This window comes from Oncorhynchus clarkii, chromosome 1 (assembly GCF_045791955.1).
Source record: "Oncorhynchus clarkii lewisi isolate Uvic-CL-2024 chromosome 1, UVic_Ocla_1.0, whole genome shotgun sequence".
NCBI classification, from domain to species: Eukaryota; Metazoa; Chordata; class Actinopteri; order Salmoniformes; family Salmonidae; genus Oncorhynchus; species Oncorhynchus clarkii.
The window spans coordinates 761626-785130 of NC_092147.1; the positions used below are offsets into that span (position 1 = coordinate 761626).

At 48.0% G+C, this 23505-nt stretch overlaps 1 protein-coding gene across 1 annotated transcript in view; it reads left to right on the plus strand.

Annotated features, from left to right (window-relative positions):
• Positions 1-23505, plus strand: part of LOC139411717 (TBC1 domain family, member 23) — a 78700-nt gene that overhangs the window by 40477 nt on the left and 14718 nt on the right. The window contains exons 9-14 of the mRNA XM_071158431.1: positions 11151-11273; positions 11491-11583; positions 16504-16674; positions 16877-16919; positions 17038-17123; positions 22617-22756. Coding sequence (XP_071014532.1) covers positions 11151-11273; positions 11491-11583; positions 16504-16674; positions 16877-16919; positions 17038-17123; positions 22617-22756 — 656 coding nt within the window. The remainder of the gene's footprint in view (positions 1-11150; positions 11274-11490; positions 11584-16503; positions 16675-16876; positions 16920-17037; positions 17124-22616; positions 22757-23505) is intronic.

Here is a 23505-nt window from a genome sequence, read left to right on the forward strand (position 1 = left end):
GTGGAGGCTATATACAGGGGGTACCGGTACAGAGTCAATGTGGAGGCTATATACAGGGTGTTACGGGACAGAGTCAATGTGGAGGCTATATACAGGGTATTACGGTACAGAGTCAATGTGGAGGCTATATACAGGGTGTTACGGTACAGAGTCAATGTGGAGGCTATATACAGGGTGTTACGGTACAGAGTCAATGTGGAGGCTATATACAGGGGGTACCGGTACAGAGTCAATGTGGAGGCTATATACAGGGGGTACCGGTACAGAGTCAATGTGGAGGCTATATACAGGGTATTACGGTACAGAGTCAATGTGGAGGCTATATACAGGGTGTTACGGTACAGAGTCAATGTGGAGGCTATATACAGGGGTACCGGTACAGAGTCAATGTGGAGGCTATATACAGGGGGTACTGGTACAGAGTCAATGTGGAGGCTATATACAGGGGGTACCGGTACAGAGTCAATGTGGAGGCTATATACAGGGTATTACGGTACAGAGTCAATATGGAGGCTATATACAGGGGGTACCGGTACAGAGTCAATGTGGAGGCTATATACAGGGTGTTACGGTACAGAGTCAATGTGGAGGCTATATACAGGGGGTACCGGTACAGAGTCAATGTGGAGGCTATATACAGGGGGTACCGGTACAGAGTCATTGTGGAGGCTATATACAGGGTATTACGGTACAGAGTCAATATGGAGGCTATATACAGGGGGTACCGGTACAGAGTCAATGTGGAGGCTATATACAGGGTATTACGGTACAGAGTCAATATGGAGGCTATATACAGGGGGTACCGGTACAGAGTCAATGTGGAGGCTATATACAGGGTGTTACGGTACAGAGTCAATGTGGAGGCTATATACAGGGGGTACCGGTACAGAGTCAATGTGGAGGCTATATACAGGGTATTACGGTACAGAGTCATTGTGGAGACTATATACAGGGTATTACGGTACAGAGTCAATGTGGAGGCTATATACAGGGTATTACGGTACAGAGTCAATGTGGAGGCTATATACAGGGGTACCGGTACAGAGTCAATGTGGAGGCTATATACAGGGTATTACGGTACAGAGTCAATGTGGAGGCTATATACAGGGGGTACCGGTACAGAGTCAATGTGGAGGCTATATACAGGGGGTACCGGTACAGAGTCAATGTGGAGGCTATATACAGGGGGTACCGGTACAGAGTCAATGTGGAGGCTATATACAGGGGGTACCGGTACAGTGTCAATGTGGAGGCTATATACAGGGGGTACTGGTACAGAGTCAATGTGGAGGCTATATACAGGGGGTACTGGTACAGAGTCAATGTGGAGGCTATATACAGGGGGTACTGGTACAGAGTCAATGTGGAGGCTATATACAGGGGGTACCGGTACAGAGTCAATGTGGAGGCTATATACAGGGTATTACGGTACAGAGTCAATGTGGAGGCTATATACAGGGGGTACCGGTACAGAGTCAATGTGGAGGCTATATACAGGGGGTACCGGTACAGAGTCAATGTGGAGGCTATATACAGGGGGTACCGGTACAGAGTCAATGTGGAGGCTATATACAGGGTATTACGGTACAGAGTCAATGTGGAGGCTATATACAGGGGGTACCGGTACAGAGTCAATGTGGAGGCTATATACAGGGGGTACCGGTACAGAGTCAATGTGGAGGCTATATACAGGGTATTACGGTACAGAGTCAATGTGGAGGCTATATACAGGGGGTACCGGTACAGAGTCAATGTGGAGGCTATATACAGGGGGTACCGGTACAGAGTCAATGTGGAGGCTATATACAGGGGGTACCGGTACAGTGTCAATGTGGAGGCTATATACAGGGGGTACTGGTACAGAGTCAATGTGGAGGCTATATACAGGGGGTACTGGTACAGAGTCAATGTGGAGGCTATATACAGGGGGTACTGGTACAGAGTCAATGTGGAGGCTATATACAGGGGGTACCGGTACAGAGTCAATGTGGAGGCTATATACAGGGTATTACGGTACAGAGTCAATGTGGAGGCTATATACAGGGGGTACCGGTACAGAGTCAATGTGGAGGCTATATACAGGGGGTACCGGTACAGAGTCAATGTGGAGGCTATATACAGGGGGTACCGGTACAGAGTCAATGTGGAGGCTATATACAGGGTATTACGGTACAGAGTCAATGTGGATGCTCTATACAGTGGGTACCGGTACAGAGTCAATGTGGAGGCTATATACAGGGTATTACGGTACAGAGTCAATGTGGAGGCTATATACAGGGGGTACCGGTACAGAGTCAATGTGGAGGCTATATACAGGGGGTACCGGTACAGAGTCAATGTGGAGGCTATATACAGGGGGTACCGGTACAGAGTCATTGTGGAGGCTATATACAGGGTATTACGGTACAGAGTCAATATGGAGGCTATATACAGGGGGTACCGGTACAGAGTCAATGTGGAGGCTATATACAGGGTATTACGGTACAGAGTCAATATGGAGGCTATATACAGGGGGTACCGGTACAGAGTCAATGTGGAGGCTATATACAGGGTATTACGGTACAGAGTCATTGTGGAGACTATATACAGGGTATTACGGTACAGAGTCAATGTGGAGGCTATATACAGGGTATTACTGTACAGAGTCAATGTGGAGGCTATATACAGGGGTACCGGTACAGAGTCAATGTGGAGGCTATATACAGGGTATTACGGTACAGAGTCAATGTGGAGGCTATATACAGGGGGTACCGGTACAGAGTCAATGTGGAGGCTATATACAGGGGGTACCGGTACAGAGTCAATGTGGAGGCTATATACAGGGGGTACCGGTACAGAGTCAATGTGGAGGCTATATACAGGGGGTACCGGTACAGTGTCAATGTGGAGGCTATATACAGGGGGTACTGGTACAGAGTCAATGTGGAGGCTATATACAGGGGGTACTGGTACAGAGTCAATGTGGAGGCTATATACAGGGGGTACTGGTACAGAGTCAATGTGGAGGCTATATACAGGGGGTACCGGTACAGAGTCAATGTGGAGGCTATATACAGGGTATTACGGTACAGAGTCAATGTGGAGGCTATATACAGGGGGTACCGGTACAGAGTCAATGTGGAGGCTATATACAGGGGGTACCGGTACAGAGTCAATGTGGAGGCTATATACAGGGGGTACCGGTACAGAGTCAATGTGGAGGCTATATACAGGGTATTACGGTACAGAGTCAATGTGGAGGCTATATACAGGGGGTACCGGTACAGAGTCAATGTGGAGGCTATATACAGGGGGTACCGGTACAGAGTCAATGTGGAGGCTATATACAGGGGGTACCGGTACAGTGTCAATGTGGAGGCTATATACAGGGGGTACTGGTACAGAGTCAATGTGGAGGCTATATACAGGGGGTACTGGTACAGAGTCAATGTGGAGGCTATATACAGGGGGTACAGAGTCAATGTGGAGGCTATATACAGGGGGTACCGGTACAGAGTCAATGTGGAGGCTATATACAGGGTATTACGGTACAGAGTCAATGTGGAGGCTATATACAGGGGGTACCGGTACAGAGTCAATGTGGAGGCTATATACAGGGGGTACCGGTACAGAGTCAATGTGGAGGCTATATACAGGGGGTACCGGTACAGAGTCAATGTGGAGGCTATATACAGGGGGTACCGGTACAGAGTCAATGTGGAGGCTATATACAGGGGGTACCGGTACAGAGTCAATGTGGAGGCTATATACAGGGGGTACCGGTACAGAGTCAATGTGGAGGCTATATACAGGGTATTACGGTACAGAGTCAATGTGGAGGCTATATACAGGGGGTACCGGTACAGAGTCAATGTGGAGGCTATATACAGGGGGTACCGGTACAGAGTCAATGTGGAGGCTATATACAGGGGGTACCGGTACAGAGTCAATGTGGAGGCTATATACAGGGGGTACCGATACAGAGTCAATGTGGAGGCTATATACAGGGGGTACCGGTACAGAGTCAATGTGGAGGCTATATACAGGGGGTACCGGTACAGAGTCAATGTGGAGGCTATATACAGGGGGTACCGGTACAGAGTCAATGTGGAGGCTATATACAGGGGGTACCGGTACAGAGTCAATGTGGAGGCTATATACAGGGGGTACCGGTACAGAGTCAATGTGGAGGCTATATACAGGGGGCACCGGTACAGAGTCAATGTGGAGGCTATATACAGGGTGTTACGGTACAGAGTCAATGTGGAGGCTATATACAGGGGGTACCGGTACAGAGTCAATGTGGAGGCTATATACAGGGGGTACCGGTACAGAGTCAATGTGGAGGCTATATACAGGGTATTACGGTACAGAGTCAATGTGGAGGCTATATACAGGGGGTACCGGTACAGAGTCAATGTGGAGGCTATATACAGGGTATTACGGTACAGAGTCAATGTGGAGGCTATATACAGGGGGTACCGGTACAGAGTCAATGTGGAGGCTATATACAGGGGGTACCAGTACAGAGTCATTGTGGAGGCTATATACAGGGGGTACCGGTACAGAGTCATTGTGGAGGCTATATACAGGGGGTACCGGTACAGAGTCAATGTGGAGGCTATATACAGGGGTACCGGTACAGAGTCATTGTGGAGGCTATATACAGGGGGTACCGGTACAGAGTCAATGTGGAGGCTATATACAGGGGGTACCGGTACAGAGTCATTGTGGAGGCTATATACAGGGGGTACCGGTACAGAGTCAATGTGGAGGCTATATACAGGGGGTACCGGTACAGAGTCATTGTGGAGGCTATATACAGGGGGTACCGGTACAGAGTCATTGTGGAGGCTATATACAGGGGGTACCGGTACAGAGTCAATGTGGAGGCTATATACAGGGGGTACCGGTACAGAGTCAATGTGGAGGCTATATACAGGGTGTACCGGTACAGAGTCATTGTGGAGGCTATATACAGGGGGTACCGGTACAGAGTCAATGTGGAGGCTATATACAGGGGGTACCGGTACAGAGTCAATGTGGAGGTTATATACAGGGGGTACCGGTACAGAGTCAATGTGGAGGCTATATACAGGGGGTACCGGTACAGAGTCAATGTGGAGGTTATATACAGGGGGTACCGGTACAGAGTCAATGTGGAGGCTATATACAGGGGGTACCGGTACAGAGTCAATGTGGAGGCTATATACAGGGTGTTACGGTACAGAGTCAATGTGGAGACTATATACAGGGGGTACCGGTACAGAGTCAATGTGGAGGCTATATACAGGGGGTACCGGTACAGAGTCAATGTGGAGGCTATATACAGGGGGTACCGGTACAGAGTCATTGTGGAGGCTATATACAGGGGGTACCGGTACAGAGTCAATGTGGAGGCTATATACAGGTGGTACCGGTACAGAGTCAATGTGGAGGCTATATACAGGGTGTACCGGTACAGAGTCATTGTGGAGGCTATATACAGGGGGTACCGGTACAGAGTCAATGTGGAGGCTATATACAGGGGGTACCGGTACAGAGTCAATGTGGAGGTTATATACAGGGGGTACCGGTACAGAGTCAATGTGGAGGCTATATACAGGGGGTACCGGTACAGAGTCAATGTGGAGGCTATATACAGGGGGTACCGGTACAGAGTCAATGTGGAGGCTATATACAGGGTGTACCGGTACAGAGTCAATGTGAAGGCTATATACAGGGGGTACCAGTACAGAGTCAATGTGGAGGTTATATACAGGGGGTACCGGTACAGAGTCAATGTGGAGGCTATATACAGGGGGTACCGGTACAGAGTCAATGTGGAGGCTATATACAGGGGGTACCGGTACAGAGTCAATGTGGAGGCTATATACAGGGGGTACCGGTACAGAGTCAATGTGGAGGCTATATACAGGGGGTACCGGTACAGAGTCAATGTGGAGGCTATATACAGGGGGTACCGGTACAGAGTCATTGTGGAGGCTATATACAGGGGGTACCGGTACAGAGTCAATGTGGAGGCTATATACAGGGGGTACCGGTACAGAGTCAATGTGGAGGCTATATACAGGGTGTTACGGTACAGAGTCAATGTGGAGGCTATATACAGGGAGTACCGGTACAGAGTCAATGTGGAGGCTATATACAGGGGGTACCGGTACAGAGTCAATGTGGAGGCTATATACAGGGGGTACCGGTACAGAGTCAATGTGGAGGCTATATACAGGGGGTACCGGTACAGAGTCAATGTGGAGGCTATATACAGGGTGTTACGGTACAGAGTCAATGTGGAGGCTATATACAGGGAGTACCGGTACAGAGTCAATGTGGAGGCTATATACAGGGTATTACGGTACAGAGTCAATGTGGAGGCTATATACAGGGGGTACCGGTACAGAGTCAATGTGGAGGCTATATACAGGGTGTTACGGTACAGAGTCAATGTGGAGGCTATATACAGGGTATTACGGTACAGAGTCAATGTGGAGGCTATATACAGGGTGTTACGGTACAGAGTCAATGTGGAGGCTATATACAGGGGGTACCGGTACAGAGTCAATGTGGAGGCTATATACAGGGTGTTACGGTACAGAGTCAATGTGGAGGCTATATACAGGGTGTTACGGTACAGAGTCAATATGGAGGCTATATACAGGGTGTTACGGTGCAGAGTCAATGTGGAGGCTATATACAGGGGGTACCGGTACAGAGTCAATGTGGAGGCTATATACAGGGGGTACCGGTACAGAGTCAATGTGGAGGCTATATACAGGGTGTTACGGTACAGAGTCAATGTGGAGGCTATATACAGGGGGTACCGGTACAGAGTCAATGTGGAGGCTTTATACAGGGGGTACCGGTACAGAGTCAATGTGGAGGCTTTATACAGGGGGTACCGGTACAGAGTCAATGTGGAGGCTTTATACAGGGGGTACCGGTACAGAGTCAATGTGGAGGCTATATACAGGGGGTACCGGTACAGAGTCAATGTGGAGACTATATACAGGGGGTACCGGTACAGAGTCAGTGTGAAGGTTATATACAGGGGTACCGGTACAGAGTCAATGTGGAGGCTATATACAGGGGGTACCGGTACAGAGTCAATGTGGAGGCTATATACAGGGGGTACCGGTACAGAGTCAATGTGGAGGCTATATACAGGGGGTACCGGTACAGAGTCAATGTGGAGGCTATATACAGGGGGTACCGGTACAGAGTCAATGTGGAGGCTATATACAGGGGGTACCGGTACAGAGTCAATGTGGAGGCTATATACAGGGGGTACCGGTACAGAGTCAATGTGGAGGCTATATACAGGGGGTACCGGTACAGAGTCAATGTGGAGGCTATATACAGGGTGTTACGGTACAGAGTCAATGTGGAGGCTATATACAGGGTATTACGGTACAGAGTCAATGTGGAGGCTATATACAGGGTGTTACGGTACAGAGTCAATGTGGAGGCTATATACAGGGGGTACCGGTACAGAGTCAATGTGGAGGCTATATACAGGGTGTTACGGTACAGAGTCAATGTGGAGGCTATATACAGGGTGTTACGGTACAGAGTCAATATGGAGGCTATATACAGGGTGTTACGGTACAGAGTCAATGTGGAGGCTATATACAGGGGGTACCGGTACAGAGTCAATGTGGAGGCTATATACAGGGGGTACCGGTACAGAGTCAATGTGGAGGCTATATACAGGGTGTTACGGTACAGAGTCAATGTGGAGGCTATATACAGGGGGTACCGGTACAGAGTCAATGTGGAGGCTTTATACAGGGGGTACCGGTACAGAGTCAATGTGGAGGCTTTATACAGGGGGTACCGGTACAGAGTCAATGTGGAGGCTTTATACAGGGGGTACCGGTACAGAGTCAATGTGGAGGCTATATACAGGGGGTACCGGTACAGAGTCAATGTGGAGACTATATACAGGGGGTACCGGTACAGAGTCAGTGTGAAGGTTATATACAGGGGTACCGGTACAGAGTCAATGTGGAGGCTATATACAGGGGGTACCGGTACAGAGTCAATGTGGAGGCTATATACAGGGGGTACCGGTACAGAGTCAATGTGGAGGCTATATACAGGGGGTACCGGTACAGAGTCAATGTGGAGGCTATATACAGGGGGTACCGGTACAGAGTCAATGTGGAGGCTATATACAGGGGGTACCGGTACAGAGTCAATGTGGAGGCTATATACAGGGGGTACCGGTACAGAGTCAATGTGGAGGCTATATACAGGGGGTACCGGTACAGAGTCAATGTGGAGGCTATATACAGGGGGTACCGGTACAGAGTCAATGTGGAGACTATATACAGGGGGTACCGGTACAGAGTCAGTGTGAAGGTTATATACAGGGGTACCGGTACAGAGTCAATGTGGAGGCTATATACAGGGGGTACCGGTACAGAGTCAATGTGGAGGCTATATACAGGGGTACCGGTACAGAGTCAATGTGGAGGCTATATACAGGGTATTACGGTACAGAGTCAATGTGGAGGCTATATACAGGGTGTTACGGTACAGAGTCAATGTGGAGGCTATATACAGGGGGTACCGGTACAGAGTCAATGTGGAGACTATATACAGGGGGTACCGGTACAGAGTCAATGTGGAGGCTATATACAGGGGGTACCGGTACAGAGTCAATGTGGAGGCTATATACAGGGGGTACCGGTACAGAGTCAATGTGGAGGCTATATACAGGGGGTACCGGTAGAGAGTCAATGTGGAGGCTATATACAGGGTGTTACGGTACAGAGTCAATGTGGAGGCTATATACAGGGGGTACCGGTACAGAGTCAATGTGGAGGCTATATACAGGGGGTACCGGTAGAGAGTCAATGTGGAGGCTATATACAGGGGGTACTGGTACAGAGTCAGTGTGAAGGCTATATACAGGGGGTACCGGTACAGAGTCAATGTGGAGGCTATATACAGGGGGTACCGGTAGAGAGTCAATGTGGAGGCTATATACAGGGGGTACCGGTACAGAGTCAATGTGGAGGCTATATACAGGGGTACCGGTACAGAGTCAGTGTGGAGGCTATATACAGGGGGTACCGGTACAGAGTCAATGTGGAGGCTATATACAGGGGGTACCGGTACAGAGTCAATGTGGAGGCTATATACAGGGGGTACTGGTACAGAGTCAGTGTGAAGGTTATATACAGGGGGTACCGGTACAGAGTCAGTGTGGAGGCTATATACAGGGGGTACCGGTACAGAGTCAATGTGGAGGCTATATACAGGGGGTACCGGTACAGAGTCAGTGTGGAGGCTATATACAGGGGGTACCGGTACAGAGTCAATGTGGAGGCTATATACAGGGTGTACCGGTACCGAGTCAGTGTGAAAAGTCTATGACTTGGGTGACTGGAGTCTTTGACATTTTTTAGGGCCTTCCTCTGACACCGCTTAATATAGAGGTCCTGGATGGTAGGATGTTTGGCCCCAGTGATGTACTGGCCCATTCGCACTACCCTCTGTAGTGCCTTGCGATCGGAGGCCGAGCAGTTGCCATACCAGGCAGTGATGCACTCGATGTTGCAGCTGTAGAACCTTTTGAGGATCTGGGGACCCATGCCAAATCTTTTTAGTTTCCTGAGGGGGAAAAGTTGTTGTCGTGCCCTCTTCACGACTGTCTTGGTGTGTTTGGACCATTCTAGTTTGTTGGTGATGTGGACACCAAGGAAGTTGAAACTCTCAACCCGCTACACTACAGCCCCGTTGATGTTAATGGGGGCCTGTTCAGCCCGCCTTTTCCTGTAGTCCACGATCAGCTCCTTTGTCTTGCTCACATTGAGGGGGAGGTTGTTGTCCTGGCACCACCCGGCCAGGTCTCTGACCTCCAACCCTATAGGCCATCTCATCTTTGAGGGAGAGGTTGTTGTCCTGGCACCACCCGGCCAGGTCTCTGACCTCCTCCCTATAAGCCGTCTCATCGTTGAGGGAGAGGTTGTTGTCCTGGCACCACCCGGCCAGGTCTCTGACCTCTTCCCTAATAAGCCTTCTCATCGTTGAGGGAGAGGTTGTTGTCCTGGCACCACCCGGCCAGGTCTCTGACCTCCAACCCTATAGGCCGTCTCATCGTTGAGGGAGAGGTTGTTGTCCTGGCACCACCCGGCCAGGTCTCTGACCTCCTCCCTATAAGCCGTCTCATCGTTGAGGGAGAGGTTGTTGTCCTGGCACCACCCGGCCAGGTCTCTGACCTTCTCCCTATAAGCTGTCTCATCGTTGTTGGGGATCAGGCCTACCACTGTTGTGTCGTCAACAAACTTAATGATGGTGTTGGAGTTGTGCCTGGCCATGCAGTCATGGGTGAACAGGGAGTACAGGAGGGGACTGAGCACACACCCGAGGGCCCCAGTGTTGAGGATCAATGTGGTGGATGTGTTCTTCCCTACCCTTACCAGCTGGGGACGGCCCGTCAGGAAGTCCAGGATCCAGTTGCAGAGGGAGGTGTTTAGTCCCAGGGTCCTTAGCTTATTGATGAGCTTTGAGGGCACTATGGTGTTGAACGCTGAGCTGTAGTCAATTAACAACATTCTCAGTACATCACAACTAACATGGAGCCCGGTTGAATATAAGTGAAGTTGCTGCAGGCCTATGCAGTAAGTGGCAGTATTGTGAGGGAAGAAGAAGCTTGGTAAATGTCATTGGAGAATACCTTTACGTTTCTCTGAACTGTTTTAATTCTCTTCAGTGGGTCATGTTAAGTTGCTAGCTTTCATAATGTATGTAGCAGTATGTCTGTGTGTGTGTAGGAGAACCAGACTTTGGCTCTCTGTGTGTGTAAGAGAACCAGACGTGGACTCTGTGTGTGTGTAGGAGAACCAGACGTGGACTCTGTGTGTGTAGGAGAACCAGACTTTGACTCTCTGTGTGTGTAAGAGAACCAGACGTTGGCGCTCTGTGTGTGTAGGAGAACCAGACGTTGACTCTCTGTGTGTGTAGGAGAACCAGACGTTGGCTCTCTGTGTGTGTAGGAGAACCAGACGTTGACTCTGTGTGTGTAGGAGAACCAGACGTTGGCGCTCTGTGTGTGTAGGAGAACCAGACTTTGACTCTCTGTGTGTGTGTAGGAGAACCAGACGTTGACTCTCTCTGTCTATAGGAGAACTAGACGTTGACTCTCTCTCTCTCTGTGTCTGTAGGAGAACCAGAACTTGTTTGGGTCCAGCCTGGTGGCACTGAAGGAGGAAGACATGGATCTGAGTCAGGCTCTCTGTCTCCCTGTGTCTGTCCCTGAGATACTGCAGGCCAACCAGCTGCAGCCTGTGAGTAACAGCACCCCTGAGGTGTGTTCAAGGCTTTCATTTTCGGTGAACATGTTACTGTAGTGACAGTTTTAGTTGGACTGAAAATGTTAGTGGAAAATCAAATGGCTAATTACTGTAAGGATTAATGTAGCATTTTAGTAGCAATAACCAAACTACAAATTACTTTGATATTCCTACTACATGTAATAGAAATGTCTCTATCGACCTGTCCCAGGAAGGGGTTCGGTTCTTTGTGGTGGACTGTCGACCTGCTGAGCAGTACAACGCTGGACACCTCTCTACTGCCTTCCACCTGGACTCAGACTTGGTGAGACCTTGGGGGGGGGGAAATGGAGACTAGGGAGAGGGGACTGGAGGCTAGGGAGAGGGAACTGGAGGCTAGGGAGAGGAGAATGGGGACTGGAGAATGGGGACTGGAGACTAGGGAGAGGAGAATGGGGAGAGGGGACGGTAGAGGAGAATGGGGAGGGGGGACGGCGGAGGAGAATGGGGAGAGGATTGAACTGCCCCACAATCCAAAGTAATAAGGTTGATATAGTATACTATCAAAGTATTCACACATCAAATTTTATACAACAACAGGTGTAGTAGACCTTACAGTGAAATGCTGAATACAACAGGTGTAGTAGACCTCACAGTGAAATGCTGAATACAACAGGTGTAGTAGACCTCACAGTGAAATGCTGAATACAACAGGTATAGTAGACCTTACAGTGAAATGCTGAATACAACAGGTGTAGTAGACCTCACAGTGAAATGCTGAATACAACAGGTGTAGTAGACCTTACAGTGATGCTGAATACAACAGGTGTAGTAGACCTTGCAGTGAAATGCTGAATACAACAGGTGTAGTAGACCTCACAGTGAAATGCTGAATACAACAGGTGTAGTAGACCTTACAGTGATGCTGAATACAACAGATGTAGTAGACCTTGCAGTGAAATGCTGAATACAACAGGTGTAGTAGACCTCACAGTGAAATGCTGAATACAACAGGTGTAGTAGAACTTACAGTGATGCTGAATACAACAGGTGTAGTAGACCTTACAGTGAAATGCTGAATACAACAGGTGTAGTAGACCTCACAGTGAAATGCTGAATACAATAGGTGTAGTAGAACTTACAGTGAAATGCTGAATACAACAGGTGTAGTAGACCTCACAGTGAAATGCTGAATACAATAGGTGTAGTAGAACTTACAGTGAAATGCTGAATACAACAGGTGTAGTAGACCTCACAGTGAAATGCTGAATACAATAGGTGTAGTAGAACTTACAGTGAAATGCTGAATACAATAGATGTAGTAGACCTTACAGTGAAATGCTGAATACAATAGATGTAGTAGACCTTACAGTGAAATGCTGAATACAATAGATGTAGTAGACCTTACAGTGAAATGCTGAATACAACAGGTGTAGTAGACCTTACAGTGAAATGCTGAATACAACAGGTGTAGTAGACCTCACAGTGAAATGCTGAATACAACAGGTGTAGTAGACCTCACAGTGAAATGCTGAATACAACAGGTATAGTAGACCTTACAGTGAAATGCTGAATACAACAGGTGTAGTAGACCTCACAGTGAAATGCTGAATACAACAGGTGTAGTAGACCTTACAGTGATGCTGAATACAACAGGTGTAGTAGACCTTGCAGTGAAATGCTGAATACAACAGGTGTAGTAGACCTCACAGTGAAATGCTGAATACAACAGATGTAGTAGACCTCACAGTGAAATGCTGAATACAACAGGTGTAGTAGACCTTACAGTGAAATGCTGAATACAACAGGTGTAGTAGACCTCACAGTGAAATGCTGAATACAACAGGTGTAGTAGACCTTACAGTGATGCTGAATACAACAGGTGTAGTAGACCTTGCAGTGAAATGCTGAATACAACAGGTGTAGTAGACCTCACAGTGAAATGCTGAATACAACAGGTGTAGTAGACCTTACAGTGATGCTGAATACAACAGGTGTAGTAGACCTTGCAGTGAAATGCTGAATACAACAGGTGTAGTAGACCTCACAGTGAAATGCTGAATACAACAGGTGTAGTAGACCTCACAGTGAAATGCTGAATACAACAGGTGTAGTAGACCTTACAGTGATGCTGAATACAACAGGTGTAGTAGACCTTGCAGTGAAATGCTGAATACAACAGGTGTAGTAGACCTCACAGTGAAATGCTGAATACAACAGATGTAGTAGACCTCACAGTGAAATGCTGAATACAACAGGTGTAGTAGACCTTACAGTGAAATGCTGAATACAACAGGTGTAGTAGACCTCACAGTGAAATGCTGAATACAACAGGTGTAGTAGACCTTACAGTGATGCTGAATACAACAGGTGTAGTAGACCTTGCAGTGAAATGCTGAATACAACAGGTGTAGTAGACCTCACAGTGAAATGCTGAATACAACAGGTGTAGTAGACCTTACAGTGATGCTGAATACAACAGGTGTAGTAGACCTTGCAGTGAAATGCTGAATACAACAGGTGTAGTAGACCTCACAGTGAAATGCTGAATACAATAGGTGTAGTAGAACTTACAGTGAAATGCTGAATACAACAGGTGTAGTAGACCTCACAGTGAAATGCTGAATACAATAGGTGTAGTAGAACTTACAGTGAAATGCTGAATACAACAGGTGTAGTAGACCTCACAGTGAAATGCTGAATACAATAGGTGTAGTAGAACTTACAGTGAAATGCTGAATACAATAGATGTAGTAGACCTTACAGTGAAATGCTGAATACAACAGGTGTAGTAGACCTTACAGTGAAATGCTGAATACAATAGATGTAGTAGACCTCACAGTGAATATATATATATATATATATATATATATATATATATATATATATATATATATATATATATATATATATATATATATATATATATATATACTGCTCAAAAAATAAAGGGAACACTTAAACAACACAATTTAACTCCAAGTCAATCACACTTCTGTGAAATCAAACTGTCCACTTATAGGAAGCAACTCTAATTGACAATAAATTTCACATGCTGTTGTGCAAATGGAATAGACAACAGGTGGAAATTATAGGCAATTAGCAAGACACCCCCAATAAAGGAGTGGTTCTGCAGGTGGTGACCACAGACCACTTCTCAGTTCCTATGCTTCCTGGCTGATGTTTTGGTCGCTTTTGAATGCTGGCGGTGCTTTCACTCTAGTGGTAGCATGAGACGGAGTCTACAACCCACACAAGTGGCTCAGGTAGTGCATCTCATCCAGGATGGCACATCAATGCGAGCTGTGGCAAGAAGGTTTGCTGTGTCTGTCAGCGTAGTGTCCAGAGCATGGAGGCGCTACCAGGAGACAGGCCAGTACATCAGGAGACGTGGAGGAGGCCGTAGGAGGGGAACAACCCAGCAGCAGGACCACTACCTCCGCCTTTGTGCAAGGAGGAGCACTGCCAGAGCCCTGCAAAATGACCTCCAGCAGGCCACAAATGTGCATGTGTCTGCTCAAACGGTTAGAAACACTCCATGAGGGTCCTATGAGGGCCTGACATCCACAGGTGGGGGTTGTGCTTACAGCTCAACACCGTGCAGGACGTTTGGCTTTGGCAGAGAACACCAAGATTGGCAAATTCGCCACTGGCGCCCTGTGCTCTTCACAGACGAAAGCAGGTTCACACTGAGCACGTGACAGAGTCTGGAGACGCCGTGGAGAACGTTCTGCTGCCTGCAACATCCTCCAGCATGACCGGTTTGGCGGTGGGTCAGTCATGGTGTGGGGTGGCATTTCTTTGGGGGGCCGCACAGCCCTCCATGTGCTCGCCAGAGGTAGCCTGACTGCCATTAGGTACCGAGATGAGATCCTCAGACCCCTTGTGAGACCATATGCTGGTGCGGTTGGCCCTGGGTTCCTCCTAATCCAAGACAATGCTAGAGCTCATGTGGCTGGAGTGTGTCAGCATTTCCTGCAAGAGGAAGGCATTGATGCTATGGACTGGCCTGCCCGTTCCCCAGACCTGAATCCAATTGTGCACATCTGGGACATCATGTCTTGCTCCATCCACCAACGCCACGTTGCACCACAGACTGTCCAGGAGTTGGCGGATGCTTTAGTCCAGGTCTGGGAGGAGATCCCTCAGGAGACCATCCGCCACCTCATCAGGAGCATGCCCAGGCATTGTAGGGAGGTCATACAGGCACGTGGAGGCCACACACACTGCTGAGCCTCATTTTGACTTGTTTTAAGGACATTACATCAAAGTTGGATCAGCCTGTAGTGTGGTTTTCCACTTTAATTTTGAGTGTGACTCCAAATCCAGACCTCCATGGGTTGATGATAATTTTTGTATGATTTTGTTGTCAACACATTCAACTATGTAAAGAAAAAGTATTTAATAAGAATATTTCATTCATTCAGATCTAGGATGTGATATTTTAGTGTTCCCTTTATTTTTTTGAGCAGTGTGTGTGTGTGTATATATATCTACCTACCTACCTATCTACCCTGTTAAATAAAGGTGAAATAAAAAAACATTGAATGTCTGAGCGCAATACAAGGAGCCGACCCTTTTGTGACCAAAAACAGCATTGCAACATGGTGCTACGCTCCAAATCGTCCGTCTCCGTAGGGTATAAACCGGCCGTCTCCGTAGGGTATAAACCGGCCGTCTCCGTAGGGTATAAACGGTCCGTCTCCGTAGGGTATAAACGGGCCGTCTCCGTAGGGTATAAACGGGCCGTCTCCGTAGGGTATAAACGGGCCGTCTCCGTAGGGTATAAACGGGCCATCTCCGTAGGGTATAAACGGGCCGTCTCCGTAGGGTATAAACGGGCCGTCTCCGTAGGGTATAAACGGGCCGTCTCCGTAGGGTATAAACCGGCCGTCTCCGTAGGGTATAAACCGGCCGTCTCCGTAGGGTATAAACGGGCCGTCTCCGTAGGGTATAAACGGGCCGTCTCCGTAGGGTATAAACGGGCCGTCTCCGTAGGGTATAAACGGGCCGTCTCCGTAGGGTATAAACGGGCCGTCTCCGTAGGGTATAAACCGTCCGTCTCCGTAGGGTATAAACAAAATGGCACCCTTTTCCCTATATAGTGCACTATATGGTCTCTGGTCAAAAGTAGTGCACACTATATAGTGAATAGGGCTCTGGTCAAAGTGTGCACATTATATCGGGAATAGGGTGCCATTTGGAACTCAACCTTAACCTTTCATCTGTTGCTGTGTGTCTCTAGATGCTGCAGAATCCGTCAGAGTTCAGCCTATCAGTGAAGTCCCTCCTGGAGGCCCAGAAACAGAGTCTAGAGTCTGGCTCCATCGCTAGTGGAGAACACCTCTGCTTCATGGGTTCAGGGAGGGAGGAGGAGGACATGTACATGAACATGGTGCTGGCACACTTCCTACAGGTAGGAGAGTAGTATTTCAAAATAGACAGTGATTCATCCTACATCTTGTTGGGCATTAGATGCATACGTGTTATTACAATTCAACCTTTTTTAAATCACAATTTGTTTTTTATTACAATTAAACCCTTTTTGTTATAGTGCAACCATTTTTTATTACAATTCAACCAATCTGTCAGTGCTAATGAGGGGTTTTCTCTCACAGAAAAACAAAGAATACGTCAGTATCGCTAAAGGTGGTTTTATGGGTGAGTGTTATTCTTAACATTTTAAACAATTCATATAAATAAATTAATAGACCTACTTATTTTGTCTTGATGGGTGCAAACCTAAATGAAATAGTGTCTATCCTGTTGTGTTGTCCAGCCCTGCAGCAGCACCTAACAGACATCAATGTGGAGGGACCAGACAACTATGTCCACTGGATAGTCAGCACCTCTGGATCAGCTGAAGTGAGTTCACTGGAGCAAGTCTGTCAAGGGACTGGAGCTAGTCATAGTAGCCACTGTCAAGGGAGGATTACACTTGAGCTAGTCATAGTAGCCACTGTCAAGGGAGGATTACACTGGAGCTAGTCATAGTAGCCACTGTCAAGGGAGGATTACATTGGAGCTAGTCATAGTAGCCACTGTCAAGGGAGGATTACACTTGAGCTAGTCATAGTAGCCACTGTCAAGGGAGGATTACATTGGAGCTAGTCATAGTAGCCACTGTCAAGGGAGGATTACATTGGAGCTAGTCATAGTAGCCACTGTCAAGGGAGGATTACACTGGAGCTAGTCATAGTAGCCACTGTCAAGGGAGGATTACATTGGAGCTAGTCATAGTAGCCACTGTCAAGGGAGGATTACACTTGAGCTAGTCATAGTAGCCACTGTCAAGGGAGGATTACACTTGAGCTGGTCATAGTAGCCACTGTCAAGGGAGGATTACACTGGAGCTAGTCATAGTAGCCACTGTCAAGGGAGGATTACATTGGAGCTAGTCATAGTAGCCACTGTCAAGGGAGGATTACACTTGAGCTAGTCATAGTAGCCACTGTCAAGGGAGGATTACACTGGAGCTAGTCATAGTAGCCACTGTCAAGGGAGGATTACACTGGAGCTAGTCATAGTAGCCACTGTTAAGGGAGGATTACACTGGAGCTAGTGTTAGTAGCCACTGTCAAGGGAGGATTACACTGGAGCTAGTCAGTAGCCACTGTCAAGGGAGGATTACACTGGAGCTAGTCATAGTAGCCACTGTCAAGGGAGGATTACACTGGAGCTAGTCATAGTAGCCACTGTCAAGGGAGGATTACACTGGAGCTAGTCAGTAGCCACTGTCAAGAGAGGATTACACTGGAGCTAGTCATAGTAGCCACTGTCAAGGGAGGATTACACTGGAGCTAGTCAGTAGCCACTGTCAAGGGAGGATTACACTGGAGCTAGTCATAGTAGCCACTTTCAAGGGAGGATTACACTGGAGCTAGTCATAGTAGCCACTGTCAAGGGAGGATTACACTGGAGCTAGTCAGTAGCCACTGTCAAGGGAGGATTACAATGGCGCTAGTCAGTAGCTACTGTCAAGGGAGGATTACACTGGAGCTAGTCAGTAGCCACTGTCAAGGGAGGATTACACTGGAGCTAGTCAGTAGCCACTGTCAAGGGAGGATTACACTGGAGCTCATCATAGTATTCACTGTCAAGGGCGGATTACATTGGAGCTAGTCATAGTAGCCACTGTCAAGGGAGGATTACACTGGAGCTAGTCATAGTAGCCACTTTCAAGCAAGGATTACACTGGAGCTAGTCATAGTAGCCACTTTCAAGGGAGGATTACACTGGAGCTAGTCAGTAGCCACTGTCAAGGGAGGATTACACTGGAGCTAGTCATAGTAGCCACTGTCAAGGGAGGATTACACTGGAGCTAGTCATAGTAGCCACTGTCAAGGGAGGATTACACTGGAGCTAGTCATAGTAGCCACTGTCAAGGAAGGATTACACTGGAGCTAGTGTTAGTAGCCACTGTCAAGGGAGGATTACACTGGAGCTAGTCAGTAGCCACTGTCAAGGGAGGATTACACTGGAGCTAGTCATAGTAGCCACTGTCAAGGGAGGATTACACTGGAGCTAGTCATAGTAGCCACTGTCAAGGGAGGATTACACTGGAGCTTGTCAAAGTAGCCACTGTCAAGGGAGGATTACACTGGAGCTAGTCAGTAGCCACTGTCAAGGGAGGATTACACTGGAGCTAGTCATAGTAGCCACTGTCAAGGGAGGATTACAATGGCGCTAGTCAGTAGCTACTGTCAAGGGAGGATTACACTGGAGCTCATCATAGTATTCACTCTCAAGGGCGGATTACACTGGAGCTAGTCAGTAGCCACTGTCAAGGGAGGATTACACTGGAGCTAGTCATAGTAGCCACTTTCAAGGGAGGATTACATTGGAGCTAGTCATAGTAGCCACTGTCAAGGGAGGATTACACTGGAGCTAGTCATAGTAGCCACTTTTAAGGGAGGATTACACTGGAGCTAGTCATAGTAGCCACTTTCAAGGGAGGATTACACTGGAGCTAGTCATAGTAGCCACTGTCAAGGGAGGATTACACTGGAGCTAGTCATAGTAGCCACTGTCAAGGGAGGATTACACTGGAGCTAGTCATAGTAGCCACTGTCAAGGAAGGATTACACTGGAGCTAGTGTTAGTAGCCACTGTCAAGGGAGGATTACACTGGAGCTAGTCAGTAGCCACTGTCAAGGGAGGATTACACTGGAGCTAGTCATAGTAGCCACTGTCAAGGGAGGATTACACTGGAGCTAGTCATAGTAGCCACTGTCAAGGGAGGATTACACTGGAGCTAGTCAGTAGCCACTGTCAAGGGAGGATTACACTGGAGCTAGTCAGTAGCCACTGTCAAGGGAGGATTACACTGGAGCTCATCATAGTATTCACTGTCAAGGGCGGATTACATTGGAGCTAGTCATAGTAGCCACTGTCAAGGGAGGATTACACTGGAGCTAGTCATAGTAGCCACTTTCAAGCAAGGATTACACTGGAGCTAGTCATAGTAGCCACTTTCAAGGGAGGATTACACTGGAGCTAGTCAGTAGCCACTGTCAAGGGAGGATTACACTGGAGCTAGTCATAGTAGCCACTGTCAAGGGAGGATTACACTGGAGCTAGTCATAGTAGCCACTGTCAAGGGAGGATTACACTGGAGCTAGTCATAGTAGCCACTGTCAAGGAAGGATTACACTGGAGCTAGTGTTAGTAGCCACTGTCAAGGGAGGATTACACTGGAGCTAGTCAGTAGCCACTGTCAAGGGAGGATTACACTGGAGCTAGTCATAGTAGCCACTGTCAAGGGAGGATTACACTGGAGCTAGTCATAGTAGCCACTGTCAAGGGAGGATTACACTGGAGCTTGTCAAAGTAGCCACTGTCAAGGGAGGATTACACTGGAGCTAGTCAGTAGCCACTGTCAAGGGAGGATTACACTGGAGCTAGTCAGTAGCCACTGTCAAGGGAGGATTACAATGGCGCTAGTCAGTAGCTACTGTCAAGGGAGGATTACACTGGAGCTCATCATAGTATTCACTCTCAAGGGCGGATTACACTGGAGCTAGTCAGTAGCCACTGTCAAGGGAGGATTACACTGGAGCTAGTCATAGTAGCCACTTTCAAGGGAGGATTACATTGGAGCTAGTCATAGTAGCCACTGTCAAGGGAGGATTACACTGGAGCTAGTCATAGTAGCCACTTTTAAGGGAGGATTACACTGGAGCTAGTCATAGTAGCCACTTTCAAGGGAGGATTACACTGGAGCTAGTCAGTAGCCACTGTCAAGGGAGGATTACACTGGAGCTAGTCATAGTAGCCACTGTCAAGGGAGGATTACACTGGAGCTAGTCATAGTAACCACTTTCAAGGGAGGATTACACTGGAGCTAGTCAGTAGCCACTGTCAAGGGAGGATTACACTGGAGCTAGTCATAGTAGCTACTGTCAAGGGAGGATTACACTGGAGCTAGTCATAGTAGCCACTGTCAAGGGAGGATTACACTGGAGCTAGTCATAGTAGCCACTGTCAAGGGAGGATTACATTGGAGCTAGTCATAGTAGCCACTGTCAAGGGAGGATTACACTGGAGCTAGTCATAGTAGCCACTTTCAAGGGAGGATTACACTGGAGCTAGTCATAGTAGCCACTTTCAAGGGAGGATTACACTGGAGCTAGTCATAGTAGCCACTGTCAAGGGAGGATTACACTGGAGCTAGTCAGTAGCCACTGTCAAGGGAGGATTACACTGGAGCTAGTCAGTAGCCACTGTCAAGGGAGGATTACACTGGAGCTAGTCATAGTAACCACTTTCAAGGGAGGATTACACTGGAGCTAGTCAGTAGCCACTGTCAAGGGAGGATTACACTGGAGCTAGTCATAGTAGCCACTGTCAAGGGAGGATTACACTCGAGCTATTAATAGTAGCCACTGTCAAGGGAGGATTACACTGTAGCTAGTCAGTAGCCACTGTCAAGGGAGGATTACACTGTAGCTAGTCAGTAGCCATTGTCAAGGGAGGATTACACTGGAGCTAGTCATAGTAGCCACTGTCAAGGGAGGATTACACTGGAGCTATTAATAGTAGCCACTGTCAAGGGAGGATTACACTGTAGCTAGTCATAGTAGCCACTGTCAAGGGAGGATTACACTGGAGCTATTAATAGTAGCCACTGTCAAGGGAGGATTACACTGTAGCTAGTCAGTAGCCACTGTCAAGGGAGGATTACACTGTAGCTAGTCAGTAGCCACTGTCAAGGGAGGATTACACTGGAGTTAGTCAGTAGCCACTGTCAAGGGAGGATTACACTCGAGCTAGTCATAGTAGCCACTGTCAAGGGAGGATTACACTGGAGCTAGTCAGTAGCCACTGTCAGGGGAGGTTTACACTGGAGCTAGTCAGTAGCCACTGTCAGGGGAGGATTACACTGGAGTTAGTCAGTAGCCACTGTCAGGGGAGGATTACACTGGAGCTAGTCAGTAGCCACTGTCAAGGGAGGATTACACTGGAGCTAGTCATAGTAGCCACTGTCAAGGGAGGATTACACTGGAGCTAGTCAGTAGCCACTGTCAAGGGAGGATTACACTGGAGCTAGTCATAGTAGCCACTGTCAAGGGAGGAACACATTGGAGTTAGTCAGTAGCCACTGTCAAGGGAGGATTACACTCGAGCTAGTCATAGTAGCCACTGTCAAGGGAGGATTACACTGGAGCTAGTCAGTAGCCACTGTCAGGGGAGGTTTACACTGGAGCTAGTCAGTAGCCACTGTCAGGGGAGGATTACACTGGAGTTAGTCAGTAGCCACTGTCAGGGGAGGATTACACTGGAGCTAGTCAGTAGCCACTGTCAAGGGAGGATTACACTGGAGCTAGTCATAGTAGCCACTGTCAAGGGAGGATTACACTGGAGCTAGTCATAGTAGCCACTGTCAAGGGAGGATTACACTGGAGCTAGTCAGTAGCCACTGTCTAGGGAGGTTTACACTGGAGCTAGTCAGTAGCCACTGTCAGGGGAGGATTACACTGGAGTTAGTCAGTAGCCACTGTCAGGGGAGGATTACACTGGAGCTAGTCAGTAGCCACTGTCAAGGGAGGATTACACTGGAGTTAGTCAGTAGCCACTGTCAAGGGAGGATTACACTGGAGTTAGTCAGTAGCCACTGTCAAGGGAGGATTACACTGGAGTTAGTCAGTAGCCACTGTCAGGGGAGGATTACACTGGAGCTAGTCAGTAGCCACTGTCAAGGGAGGATTACACTGGAGCTAGTCAGTAGCCACTGTCAAGGGAGGATTACACTGGAGCTAGTCATAGTAGCCACTGTCAATCTATCTTTTTGATAAAAACATGCTGAAAATTTCAGGAGCTCATGATCTCTCTCGCTCTCTCTTCCCCCACCCACAACAGGGAGAGGCTTTGAGCACCACAGGGGATAAAGGAGTCAAGTCTCTGGTCAACAAGATGACCTTTGCCCTCAAGTCCAAGTCTGTCATAGCGAAGGAGAAGATGATCAGCTTTATGGAGAACACGGCTACACCTGTAGACAGGTAATATCCTGCCTGTCCTTCCATGCTCTGTCTGTGTTAATATGACAGGTAATAAATATCATTCCATGCTCAGGACTCATCTCTCACATAAATAATACAAATTATTCAGATCAGGGAATAATTATGGACTCCACTCCTCTAATTCAATGTTATTAAATCATTATTAATGATCCTTTACTAATTTAGTACAAAAGTATTAATCTGTGCCATAGTTGACCCCTCTTCGCCGTGCCTTAGTTGAACCCCTCTTCGCCGTGCCTTAGTTGAACCCCTTATCGTCGTGCCTTAGTTGAACCCCTCTTTGCCGTGCCTTAGTTGAACCCCTCTTTGCCATGCCATAGTTGACCCCTCTTCGCCGTGCCTTAGTTGAACCCCTCTTCGCCGTGCCTTAGTTGAACCCCTCTTCGCCGTGCCTTAGTTGAACCCCTTATCGTTGTGCCTTAGTTGAACCCCTCTTCGCCGTGCCTTAGTTGAACCCCTTATCGTCGTGCCTTAGTTGAACCCCTCTTTGCCGTGCCTTAGTTGACCCCTCTTCGCCGTGCCTTAGTTGAACCCCTCTTCGCCGTGCCTTAGTTGACCCCTCTTCGCCGTGCCTTAGTTGAACCCCTCTTCGCCGTGCCTTAGTTGAACCCCTCTTCTCCGTGCCTTAGTTGAACCCCTCTTCGCCGTGCCTTAGTTGACCCCTCTTCGCCGTGCCTTAGTTGACCCCTCTTCGCCGTGCCTTAGTTGACCCCTCTTCGCCGTGCCTT